Source organism: Erpetoichthys calabaricus, chromosome 1 (assembly GCF_900747795.2).
Source record: "Erpetoichthys calabaricus chromosome 1, fErpCal1.3, whole genome shotgun sequence".
Classification (NCBI taxonomy): domain Eukaryota; kingdom Metazoa; phylum Chordata; class Cladistia; order Polypteriformes; family Polypteridae; genus Erpetoichthys; species Erpetoichthys calabaricus.
The window spans coordinates 338903736-338917276 of record NC_041394.2 but is presented as its reverse complement, the minus strand read 5'-3'; the positions used below and the strand labels follow the sequence as shown (position 1 = coordinate 338917276).

Genomic DNA, 13541 nt, shown 5'->3' with positions numbered 1-13541 from the left:
CCTCCAGGACCGGAGCTGGCGACCCCTGGTTTAGATCATTTAACACCCAGCATGGACTCACCTGTGTCTCGTGCAACTAACTCTGTGACACAAGCTTGATAATATCTGTATATAAAAAAAAAAAAAAAAAAAAAAAAAAAAAACAGTGCTTTGTAAATGGCAAAAAATATTTAATTTGAAAAATGAGTTGTTAGATGTAACTTTCTTTTATAGAAATACAATTATGAATACAGAATGAAAAAGAGATGTTACATGTATTTTTTTAAAATAGAAATAAACGCTTTTCTAAATTTTTATCGTTCAGATACCAACAACCGATCTTTAACTTTTTCTTTTTTTTTTTTTTTTGATCCTTCAGAATTTTTGACAGTGTTGAAGGCACAATTCCAAATGTTTGTGCTACATCCTTTTTCTTCATTCCAGAATCAACTTTTTCCAGGATTGCATTTTTCTTATAGCGTAAATTGCCGCCATTTCTCACTTTTTTTCCTGTTCATCGCAAAGAAAACTTTTAGAAGTGCTATGAAACTCGAACTGTACAGTTTCCACACATGGACACTCTGCGGAGCACCGAGTCAGAATTCAGCTATGTGTATGATGTCTCACCCTTACTGTCACCGAGACTGGAAATTTCGCAACAGATTATTTTCTTTTGGTCTAACAAGAAAGAGACAGATTGCTGCAGGTTTCCCTGAGACTCCTGTGAAAGTGTAGGTATGGCATTAAGTATTTTTTTTCTTTTTTAATATCACAGTGGCCATTTTTAGTCCCCCTAAAAAAAAAATTTTATCTGAAATTTACATTTTGTTAAAATGAAATCTGGTTAATTTGATGTTGTATGAACGTTTGTCTGGGGCAAAAAAGTATTAGATATTTCAAAAATTGTATTACATTCTGTACTCGCTTTAACAGGATTTGATCTGAATATATAATTTTTGAAAACAAATATATATTTTGGTCATATTTAGGCTACAGAAAACTGTGAAAAAATGTATGTTGCACCTCATTATATCACAGGCAATAGACAAGTGGGAACAATAACTCTTGAAATCTGTCTATGTTAGCTAGCAATCAAGAAAACATTCTATCATGATAAGAAAAACAAATTAAGTGATGTTGAAAAAGAAACTAGCAAACAATTTGCCCAACACACCATTGCCAAGCTAACAAATAGAGCTGTGTTTAAGTCATCAGTGTAAGAGGAGAATGTAACCAGTGTCATCAATGGAGCACATCATGTCAGGTAAATCAAGCATCAACTGTAGAAGCCTCTTCTCTTTATTCTCTCTGCACACCTCTTCACGTTACACACTCACCCTAAGCTTATTAAAGATGTGCTGAGCATCCTGATACACTCAGACCAAAATGGATATAATGATATGCAGTATCTGAAGAGAAATATTTAAATAAAAACTATGTAGTCTCAAATGGTTTCATTATTATGGTAAGGACACAACAGTTTCCCACAAATTGCAGCAAACTGGACAGACACAGCACAGGTTTAATTTAATTTAGTCTCTGAAAAATTGTTTATTTGAATAGTTTCTGACTTCAGCGGACAGGCATGCAGGTTCTCAAATCCAGAAGAACCCCCATTTAGTGTTGTTTTTTTGGGGTGTTAAATGAAAGAATCTGTTTATGATATGTCAGGACCTGTTAGTACAGGTCTTTAGTGTTTTTAGTTTCACCACAGCCTTTTTGTTTTTACTTAACTGTGACACAGATATGTTGCTTGAGAAGTATGATTATCAAAAAGGGGGTTATGTGGGAAGACACAGAATCAAAACTGTTCAGAAAGAATGTACACGAGTTTAGGAAAGACCATTTTGCTTTCAAACAGTGCAAAACACTGTCTCCCCAATCATGTCCCATGTCATGTTTACAGGTTTCTACAAACAGATCCAGCAGTGATAATTGTGTTCAATTATCAATTATTCAAAACACCACCAAGGATCTTCTATTTCATGTTCTTGAAATCATGAGTTAACGAATACACAGATATCCTGCACTGAAACATGTGAAGCAGCACAGCAATCAGTAGGTTTAAGATGTCACATCTGTCTGCCAAAACGGTTGTTATACATTTTGCATGTGCAAGGTATGTTATGATCTTGCTTATTTATTAAATTTTTCTATGCTTCTATTTAGGGATTTTTTGGAATATTCCAGTATTGTGTAAAACCTCCTTCCATGTACTGCTAATTTTGTGCAACAAATGAATGACATCTCTTTGTTAACTTCAATTAACCTCTGGATTGTGTCCAGTCAATTTTGTGCTCTGATCAGTTTCACTATGATTGGCCGGTGACACTATCCATCTGAACTGTTACCACATTGGCGGTCTTCTCTCTGTATCTAAAGATACTGCACCAACACTTATTTGAGTACTGAGGCAGAGGGGGGCCACTTTAACTTTGTGTCCACATAGTTATAGTGAATTACTTGTTTGGCTAGTTTTGCCTTCATGAGATTTGGCATGGATCTTACTTAATGTAGTCCACCACATGAAGATACTCATCAAGAGTCAAGTTTTTTCGAAAAGTTAAATTTCACACTTTCCTCCATTCTTTACTGCAGGTTGATTTCTTAATAATGACTTGGATTGCTTTCAAGACAGGAGTGAACCTCATTCATGACTTATTTGATTTTTTGGACTGCTACTGTGAAATCTTCTGTGTATCTGAAGAGAGCTACTGGTGGTGAATTGTTTTCCACATTCAGAACAACTATATGGCTTTTCCCCAGTGTGAATTCTTCTGTGGTACTGAAAACTGCTATGGTGGGTGAATCCTTTACCACATTCAGAACAACAGTATGGTTTCTCACCAGTGTGAATTCTTCTGTGCCTCTGAAGACTGCTGCTAGTTACAAATCCATTTCCACATTCGGAACAACAATATGGTTTCTCTCTAGTGTGAAATCTTTTGTGTTCCAGAAGGCTGCTGCTGGTGACAAATCCTTTCCCACATTCAGAACAACAATATGGCTTCTCTCCAGTGTGAACTCGTATGTGTGTTTGAAGAGAGCTGCTGGTGGTGAATCCTTTGCCACATTCAGAACAACCATACGGTTTCTCTCCAGTGTGAATTCTTCTATGGTCCTTAAGGTTGCTGTTGCTGGTGAACATTTTTCCACATTCAGAACACCCATATGGCTTCCCTCCTGTATGTGTTCGTTTGTGCTTCTGTAGACTGCTCTTGCACGTGAATTCTTTGCCACATTCAGAACAGCAATACGGTTTTTCTCCAGTGTGAATTCTTCTGTGATCCTGAAGGCTGTGGTTGGTGGTGAATGCTTTTCCACATTCAGAACAAGAATACGGCTTCTCACCAGTATGAATTCTTGTATGGGACTGAAGAGCACTCATTTGTGAAAACTGCTTGCCACATTCAGAGCAAGAATATGGCTTTTCTCCCGTATGAATTTTTTTGTGCTTCTGAAAGCTGCTCCTTTCAGAAAACTGCTTGCCACATTCTGAACAGCAATATGGCTTCTCTCCGGTGTGAATTCTTCTGTGGTCTTGAAGGTTGCTGCTGGTGGTGAATCGTTTGCCACAGTCTGAACAGCAATATGCCTTCTCACCAGTGTGAATTCTTTTGTGATACTGAAGGCCATTGCTGGTGGTGAATTGTTTGCCACATTCAGAACACTGATACACCTTCTGTTGTGTTTGACTTGGATTACCATTCCTGGATTTAGACTTGCCTTGAATACTTTTCACCTGTTCCTGATGGACTGTGGCAGAGTCTGAATTGTGTGTCTGAAGATGACATGCGATTGCACCCACTGTCATTTGTTTCATCGGTGGCAAAGAATCATCCTGTAATGAGGCATTGTTATCATTTGATGTCTGTTGTGATTTGTGCTGAAGAGGAGCCTGAGCCAACGAGGACAAAAAGGCATCTTTGACTTGTAAAGCTGCAGAAATACAAATATGGAAAGAAAGGGTGAGGTTTTAAGAAGTACTCAAAGAGATGTTCAAAGATAATTGTTTAGTGTCAAAATTAACACAGCTTGTGCTTCAGCCCCAATGCTTAGATTTCATTATGGATGGATTAATAATGATTTAATTGAGGTCCTAAATGCAAATGAAAGAACAAACTTGGAAAGCATCTTATATATAATTTGCCAGTCTCCTCACTCACTCACGTCCGTCCATAGCCGAATGCGCAGTCGCCTTCTCCGCACGTCGTCTTGTGCGCATGTCCGAAGCCGAATGCGCAATCGCCTTCTGCGCAGCTGCCCGAAAAACCTTATGAGACCGACATCGCAGCAGGCGTCGGATTTACGGCTGCAAAAATTCAAAAAGAAAGGCGACTTCGACCAACATCGCGGCAGGGTCCGTCCGAAGCCGAACGCGCAGTCGCCTTCTGCGCATGTCCGAAGCCGAACGCGCAGTCGCCTTCTGCGCATGTCCGAAGCCGAACGCGCAGTCGCCTTCTGCGCATGTCCGAAGCCGAACGCGCAGTCGCCTTCTGCGCATGTCCGAAGCCGAACGTGCAGTCGCCTTCTGCGCATGTCCGAAGCCGAACGCGCAGTCGCCTTCTGCGCAGCTGCCGAAAAACCTTACGAGACCGACATCGCGGCAGGCGGCGGATTTACGGACGGGAAAATTCAAAAAAGAAAGGCGACTTCAACCAACATTGCGGCAGGCGGCGGATTTACGGCTGCAAAAATTCAAAGAGAAAAGCGACTTCGACTATCATCGCGGCAGGCGGTGGATTTACAGCCGCGAAAATGCAAAGAGAAAGGCGACTTCGACCAACATTGCGGCAGGCGGAGGATTTACGGCCGCAAAAATTCAAAGAGAAAGGCGACTTCGATTAAAGCTCTAAAGGCCTGAAAGGCAATTTCGACTACAGCTCCAGGCCTAATTACGCATTCATTCAATACACCTATATCAGATTTGTGGTGCTTATACTTATTACTTACTATTCCACTCGTGCTCGTTTCATCATACGTTGTCGAAACGTCTCTTTGTCTAGTTTAGTCAATAAGGAGTAAAAGAGAATGGATATTAATTGTTTGGTAGTTAACCACCCTCCATTAACTTATTTAACTGAAACTTGTAACACATTATTAAATTGCATCAATTATCAAAATGTATCCGAATGTGTGAATTACACTTTTTGAGTTATAACATCTCATACAATAACTGCCATTAATGTAATGAAGTTGGAGAGACAGGAAGAACAATAGGATTAGGTACATGGACTAATGTAGCCATCCAAAATCTATGGTAATTTACATGTAAGCTACTGTGTTGCATCATAAGTGCCACCTTTTGGTAATTTTGGTTAGCAATGTATATATCAGGTGTTAGTATTACAAACTGTACTGTTTGTGCATTAATTGCCAGCAGAGTGTAGTCAAAACTGATGATGTGCAAAATAATCAATGAACTAAATGACGAAGAGGAGCCGATTTTTAAAATGTTTAGAGCAAACCTCAACTCAGCACAGTTTTACATTTAACAACATCTCTAAATTCAGAAACAAAATACTCTCTGACAATACCCTTTCACAGTTTTAGAGAGCAATTGCCAAACAGCCCCACTGCTTTCTATACTAAGAGGACCTTTTAGTGCATGCGAGGCAAAACGAGATCTGCTGTTCACATCACACCATAACACAGCTTGTGTGTAATAAAACATAGAAAAACAGCAATTTATGATGTGTCTCACAGAATAAGTGTGAGGACTGGGAGATGTGTTGTGAAATAGTTTCATTTTTCCCCAATCACATTTAACATTTGTTAAATATTGAAACAAATGGCATTGTTTATACTTGTTTTGCTTTCTTTAAATGGCATAACAACACAGATTAGATTCTGTGTGAAAATTGCATGCTCTCTCCAAGCTTCCTCTAGGCCCGCAGATTTCCTCCCATGCAGAAAGATACAAAATGGCCCTGAATTAGTCAAGAAAGATGAGTGCATATAAAAAGGTGGAAGCAGAATGCAAAAATGACCTCTTACTTGCTCTTTTCTGAATGCAGCTGACATGTTTAAGTCAAAAATCTCAGCCATATTGACTTTCAACTGAGAAGCGGAAGTTGCAAAATGACCCCTGGATCCTGTCTGTCCCTTATAATCACATCAGGCTACAGCAGTTATCTGGGATGGACGTTACTATTGTTGGGATCAGAAATGACAATTTATAGAGGTACGTTTAGGGAGTTCTGACTTTTGTCCATCTTCTCTTCTGATACTCCACAACTAACCTTACACGCTTTGGCATGTGCAGAATGTGGGAAACAATGTAAAAAGGGCAGGTAAACTCAACTACTTGTGACACAAGAGAGTAGCCTTTATAAAAGAACTGAAGCTTTTACAAAATGGCTGGACTAAGTGTCTCCTCTTAAACTTGTGCTCTTACATATGCTAACAGAATCCATCCCCATACTCACCAGAAGCATTCCCCTTTAATACAGCACCACTTGAAAATTATGCTTTAGAGAGCGAGGTTAGCAAAATTGAGCTGAACTAATCAAAAAAAGAAGTCGGACAGCAACCACCACCATGGCCTGAACTCACACACACACACTATTTTACATAATGCTCTTTATGGAGTACAAGATCTCAGTGCTTACACATATTTACAACTATTGCATATTGCATCACCACTAAATTATTAAACTATAAAACATGTATATGCAAATGTGCAAACACCCAACAAACTTATTCCTTCTGTCTTTTTTTTTTTTTTTTTTAAAAACTTGATGTAAAACGTCCACACACACTTTTCACCTTTATATATTAAACCTCAGTACATTTTTCAGGTTTTTACACAATAAGCCTTTTCAGGCCCATACAGCCAACTTTGAAACTTATATGTATTTTTATTTTATACTTACTTATTTTAGATTCATTTAAAGGTGATGGGTGATCTTCCCAAATTCCAATAGATGAATTTTCCTCAGTCCTCTTTGTGTCAGGCTCAGACCTCACCTTGAGGTCAACACGTCCCGGAGTTTTATGTATGTGTGTCTTATTGCTGACAGATGCTACATCTGCCTCTTTTTCAATGCCCACAGTCACCATTTCATAATCCTCATCCTTAATGCCCAGATTCTCCTGTTCTGAGTGGAAAGACTCCCATTCATAGTCGTCCTCTTCCTTAACAGTTACAGTCATTATCTCCATGGTATTTATGTCAGCCTCACATGTCTCCTCTTTCACATCCATCTTAGTTTAACGGTAAGTAGAAGCTGCTGCTTCTTTGCTGTTGAAAGAGTTAATAAATTAAATATGAATGATGCAGTACTGAACACACTTAACTGGTATGATGAAGTATTAAAACACATTTAAGGTTTAGGTCAAGCAAATACAGAGAAATCACACTATAGCATGCTGGCAATAACGACTTTAGGGCTGCCACTACACCTATGAATTGATGGTGACTTGTCAATTCAATTTGAATCTGCATTTGTACCTGATGATTTGCAATTTGTTCAAAAAAATAATACAATACAATTTATTTTTGTATAGCCCAAAATCACACAAGAATGGGCTTTAACAGGCCCTATCTCTTGACAGCCCCGCAGCCTAAATTCTCTAAGAAGAAAAAAAAAACCCTTGTAGGGAAAAAAATGGAAGAAACCTTAGGAAAGGCAGTTCAAAGAGAGACCCCTTTCCAGGTAGGCTGGGCGTGCAGTGGGTGTCAAAAAGAAGGGGGTCAATACAGTACAATACACAGAACAGAAAACAAGTAATCCTCAATATAATATGCAATGTGCAATAGAAATATTACAAGTACAGAGCACAATTTAACAGTAGATGATATCACATAATATGATTTGGATCTGTTTAGAGTCCTGGAGACCTCAGCCATCAAGCTGCCGACCCCATTTGGTCATTCCACAGCTGAGTCAGTGCTGGGCCAGCCAATCTGATGAAAGGACCCCTCTACCCCACGATTCCTGCAATCCTCCATCAGGGATGACTTTACCTTAGGTAGGCAAAACAACTTGGCAGGTGGGCCGTGGCACCAAGTGCCACATTGTGCCTTATTTGTGCCATAACAACATTTGTGCCTTTTTGAAATTAAGTTACCATGTCTACCTCAATAAACGTATCCTCAATAAACTGTAATAAACCTGTTTTTTTAAACAGGGGGCAGCAGCAATTGTCATAAAATTGTCTTGTGTAGTTTTTAAATAAATACAATTACAAAGTTTGACTAAAAACTTCAAGTGAAACGTTTGAAACTAAGAAAACAAAGTAATTATCATTTTGTTCTAAATATAATGTATGTCCCTTTCATTTACAGGGAAACATTTTGGAGCAAGTATATCCATCCATCCATTTTCCAACCCGCTGAATCCGAACACAGGGTCACGGGGTTCTGCTGGAGCCAATCCCAGCCAACACAGGGCACAAGGCAGGGAACCAATCCTGGGCAGGGTGCCAACCCACCGCAGGACACACACAAACACACCCACGCACCAAGCACACACTAGGGCCAATTTAGAATCGCCAATCCACCTAACCTGCATGTCTTTGGACTGTGGGAGGAAACCGGAGCGCCCGGAGGAAACCCACGCAGACACGGGGAGAACATGCAAACTCCACGCAGGGAGGACCTGGGAAGCGAACCCAGGTCCCCAGATCTCCCAACTGCGAGGCAGCAGCGCTACCCACTGCGCCACCGTGCCGCCCGGAGCAAGTATAATTTGTGTCAATGTAAATAGTTTATGGCAAGGGTTTTCAAACTTTTTAGCCAAGTCCCTAGTCCCTCAAATATTATATTATATGGTCAGAGCCCCCTATTAATCAAAACCCAATGCTTTGAAGTACCATAGAATGATTTTAGATAATATAGTATACCTGTTGAAATCAAAGTAAATGCTTAACTACAGTAGCATACTGACACAAATGTCATCAAATGATGCTAGATATCTCTAGGCCAGGGGTTCTCAACCGGTTATTCTTGGTATACTTCTTCCAGGAATTGATGTTTTGAAATAACATAATTTGTTTGGTCTTTAAATTGTTAAGTTCTGAACCCCGATTGTGGACAAACATCTAAAGGTAATGTTTCTTACATCATCCCCAATATTGTGTTTTGGGATTTTAACAGGTGATTACTGAAAGTTTTGTGTAGGCGTGTGTGTGTGTGTGTATGTTTTTTTATGTAAGACAAATGCTTTACTTAAATTATTTTTTATGAAAGAACAGAAGTGTGGTTTTATATGGAATAAAAAAATAGAAAGTGTAAAATTTCCATACATTGAAAATACAAAAATTATACAGTTAACTGTATACATGTGAATTCAGATCAATCTACATAATACTTTAGGTCAGAGAGAGACAGGGAGAGTGAGATTGGGATCATGCACTGATGGTGCAGTGCTGCACCAGCCACATGATGAACCACCTAGACTGGGACCCGAGTGCAGCGAGTGACACCTCAGCACCACACTGGAACAGTATGAGATTTCCCCCAACCCCCCCACCCACAGTGACTGGAATGCCAATCCTGCCACCAACCCACAAGTTTTCCTTGTAAGCTGGGGGAGCTGCTTGCAGGGCTGGAAGCAGATTAATGTCATACCCAGTACGAAGCAAATGCAGGTTAAGGGCCAGGGCCTTGCTCAAGGGCCAAACAGAGTAGAGTCACTTCTGGAGTTTATGGGATTCAAAGCTGGCAACCTTCCGATTGCTGGATCAAGACCAAAAAACAACTCAAAGTTCATGCTATATTAATGCAGTGCAGTTCTGTGTGAGTGCTCATTTGCCGTCAGCTCTCACACACAGAAAGCCTACCTTCTATGGATTAAAGACAAAAATCAAACCCGTCTAATTTTGTCAGGGTGAGCGAATCACTGCTGATCACAGGAGTGCAGTAAGACTGCCTCAGAAGTAGCTATACAGTAATCCCTCCTCCATCGCGGGGGTTGCGTTCCAGAGCCACCCACGAAATAAGAAAATCCGCGAAGTAGAAACCATATGTTTATATGGTTATTTTTAGATTGTCATGCTTGGGTCACAGATTTGCGCAGAAACACAGGAGGTTGTAGAGAGACAGGAACGTTATTCAAACACTGCAAACAAACATTTGTCTCTTTTTCAAAAGTTTAAACTGTGCCCCATGACAAGACAGAGATGACAGTTCTGTCTCACAATTAAAAGAATGCAAACATATCTTCCTCTTCAAAGGAGTGCGTGTCAGGAGCACAGAATGTCACATAGATAGAGAAAACAATCTCTAGCAAACAAATCAATAGAGCTATTTGGCTTTTAAGTATGCGAAGCACTGCGGCACAAAGCTGTTGAAGGCGGCAGCTCACACCCCCTCGTCAGGAGCAGGGAGAGAGAGAGAGAGAGAGAGAGAGAGAGAGAGAGAAAGAGAGAGAGAGAGAGAGAGAGAGTTTGTTTTTCAGTCAAAAATCAATACGTGCCCTTCGAGCTTTTAAGTATGCGAAGCACTGTGCAGCATGTCGTTTCAGGAAGCAGCTGCACAAAAGATAGCAACGTGAAGATTAATCTTTCAGCATTTTTAGACGAGCGTCCGTATTGTCTAGGTGTGCGAACAGCCCCCCTGCTCAATCCCCATACGTCAGGATCAGAGAAAGTCTGCGCAAGAGAGAGATAGAGAAAAGTAAGCAATCTAGCTTCTCAGCCATCTGCCAATAGCGTCCCTTGTATGAAATCAACTGGGCAAACCAACTGAGGAAGCATGTACCAGAAATTAAAAGACCCATTGTCCGCAGAAATCCGCGAACCAGCAAAAAATCCGCGATATATATTTAAATATGCTTACATATAAAATCCGCGATGGAGTGTAGCCGCGAAAGGCGAAGCGCGATATAGCACCGTACAAGAAAAGACATGTAATGGAACATGGCCTTTACATAGTAAAGATTACAATATTACAGTACCAGCACGAGATAAAACTGATCCGTACGATAGAATCAAAGCAGCAAATGCAAAAAAAAAAAAAGCAACAAAATTCAATCAATTACACAACATTTTGGATGAATTAAAGGTTGTACTCTTAAGTCAGTAGGTTACTTGCAGTGCTGCTCACCTGAAACATGAGTGTTTGCTGTCCCCACTGTGTTGTTTTTCTTCTAATGGAATCTGAAATCTGAGACAATTAGATAAGAGCAATAGAATATGCACTTTAGCAAACTGATGGCATTTTATTCAGATATTCAAAATAGGGCTGGGGATATAAAGAAAATTGAGGTTACATTCGATAAATTGGAGGCAACTGTGTATCATGTATGACTTAGCACTGTTTCAGTATTTAGACTCAATTACCGTTGCTAATGTACAATTGGCCTTGTTATTAAAATCATCAATTATGCATTCCTATATGTTTCCAAGTGAATGTTAGAAGCTCAAATCGTCATCTTTCAACCTATGGCGGGTCCCTGTCCAAGTCTGTGCTCCTAACGTAGGTTTCACAATTTTCTTCACACATCTCAGTGCATTTGGCAGAATAGAGTGCAGTGATGAAATTAAGTCACACCAACAAAAATTGACAAAAGTGATATTATCTGTAAAAAGTGCACTCATGGATCTATAGTATGGAAAAGGTTGGGCTTCAAAAGGTCAGATGAGGAACATAGCACAGTCACATGCAAGCTATGCCCAAAAAAGATCACTACCAATGTTAGCAATACGACAGAGCTCTTCCACCATCTCATACAATCAGGGTGTGAAGTCAGGGTTGGGAGCAATTACTGGATTACCAACTCCATCTAAATGTAAATTGTAATATAATGTGTTAAAATTCCCAACTTCACATATACTAATTTGAACTATTTTTTTTTTCTTCTTTCAGGATACATTTTAAATTTACATTGATTTCTAGTTGTTTTTTATCCCCAGATTTCAAAACAATACATTTTACGGTAGTTTAAACCCCATGCACAAATTCACAATGACAAAAAGAGTTTTAACAAAGACTGCAGTTTTTGAACACTTGACAATCACAACAGATGGGGAAATATCTGTGTCAGTGAGTTGTAGAACATAATGGTAAAAAAAGTATACAATGCAAAAATAAGTAGTTTAACTGGCTCCAAAATTAATACACTTACAAGAGCATCAAATTTAAAAAGACACTTGCAAAGTTTTCATTTTCATGTAGTGATGAAATATCTTGTATCTTATACAGTATGTTTACTATGTTGATGGAAAGCATACTAGTCTAATTAAAAATGGGAGTTAGAGGTACCATAAATTGAGTACCAAGACTATACAGCCCTGCATACAATGACAACCAGTCCAGCACAAGGATTGCATAAAACTCCGTACTGTACAGTCTTCCCCTCGCACTGTCAAGTACCAATCTGTCACCTTAAATCAAAGCACATTAGCAGCTTAATTTTATCATTATTACCTTTCAGAAAAGGACAGTGCAAGGTAGAAAGAAATTACTTTCACTGTAGCCTACACAGTGAAGAACATGGATCCAATTAGTACAGTTAAAAAAGCAGGTCATAAGCAGCTACTTAAAATGATGGATCCTAAATACAAGTTGCCCGGCTGTAATTTTTTTTTTTTTTTTAATTTAAATGGCAAAGCATTACCTAAGCACTACACTTCCAAAGTTGCATACTTTTTGACCACTACAGATCCTGGGGTCTAGTAGGACATGTAAGTTCTACCTGAACCTCTCAGTACATATTATAGCAAACTGGAAGTTAAAAGTGCATGTCTAAAAACAAGCTACTTTATGGATGATCATACCAGTAAAATAATTGAACAGGGCCTTCAGAATGCACTGAATGCAAGTATGCGTTACCACAGATAATGGCAGCAATGTTATCCTTGCAGTGAGGTTGAATAAATGGATGAGGCTGCAGAATTTTCTTCACCCGCTTCACGTAGCCATTGGCGAGTAGGCTTTATTATGTTTCATTTAATCAAAATTGTAGATATGTATGTATGTATGGATATGTGAGTGTGTGTGTGTTAGATTCTAATAATTAAGAGATTTGTGCATGATTATGTGTGAGGAAGAAATAGTAACGAGACTTATAATTACTAATACCAAAATATTTATAGGCTATATAATTAGAAAGCTACTGGTGTATTGTGCTCTGGACACAGAAAAATACTGATGTGACATACTCACTACTCATTCTGACACAGTCCCAAGTATAAATAAAACTTACACCACTCTACATTTTTTAGAGAAAATATCAAAAGGAGGAGGAGTACAGGGACCTAATCAATGACTTTGTTAAATGGTGTGACTCAAACCACCTACACCTGAACACCAGCAAAACCAAGGAGCTGGTGGTGGATTTTAGGAGGTCTAGTCCCCTCATGGACCCTGTGATCATCAGAGGTGACTGTGTGCAGAGGGTGCAGACCTATAAATACCTGGGAGTGCAGCTGGATGATAAATTAGACTGGACTGCAAATACTGATGCTCTGTGTAAGAAAGGACAGAGCCGGTTATACTTCCTTAGAAGGCTGGCGTCCTTCAACATCTGCAATAAGATGCTGAAGATGTTCTATCAGACGGTTGTGGCGAGTGCCCTCTTCTACGCGGTGGTGTGCTGGGGAGGCAGCATTAAGAA

General features: G+C 39.5%; 1 protein-coding gene across 1 annotated transcript in view; it reads right to left on the bottom strand.

Annotated features, from left to right (window-relative positions):
• The window catches only part of LOC114667326 (zinc finger protein 883-like), a 62836-nt gene that overhangs the window by 41461 nt on the left and 7834 nt on the right, over positions 1–13541 (bottom strand). Inside the window, exons 2-3 of the mRNA XM_028822605.2 lie at positions 6855–7222; positions 2656–3918 (exon numbers count right to left, since the gene is read on the bottom strand). Of these exons, the coding sequence (XP_028678438.2) occupies positions 2656–3918; positions 6855–7185 (1594 nt within the window). The 5' untranslated portion in view covers positions 7186–7222. The remainder of the gene's footprint in view (positions 1–2655; positions 3919–6854; positions 7223–13541) is intronic.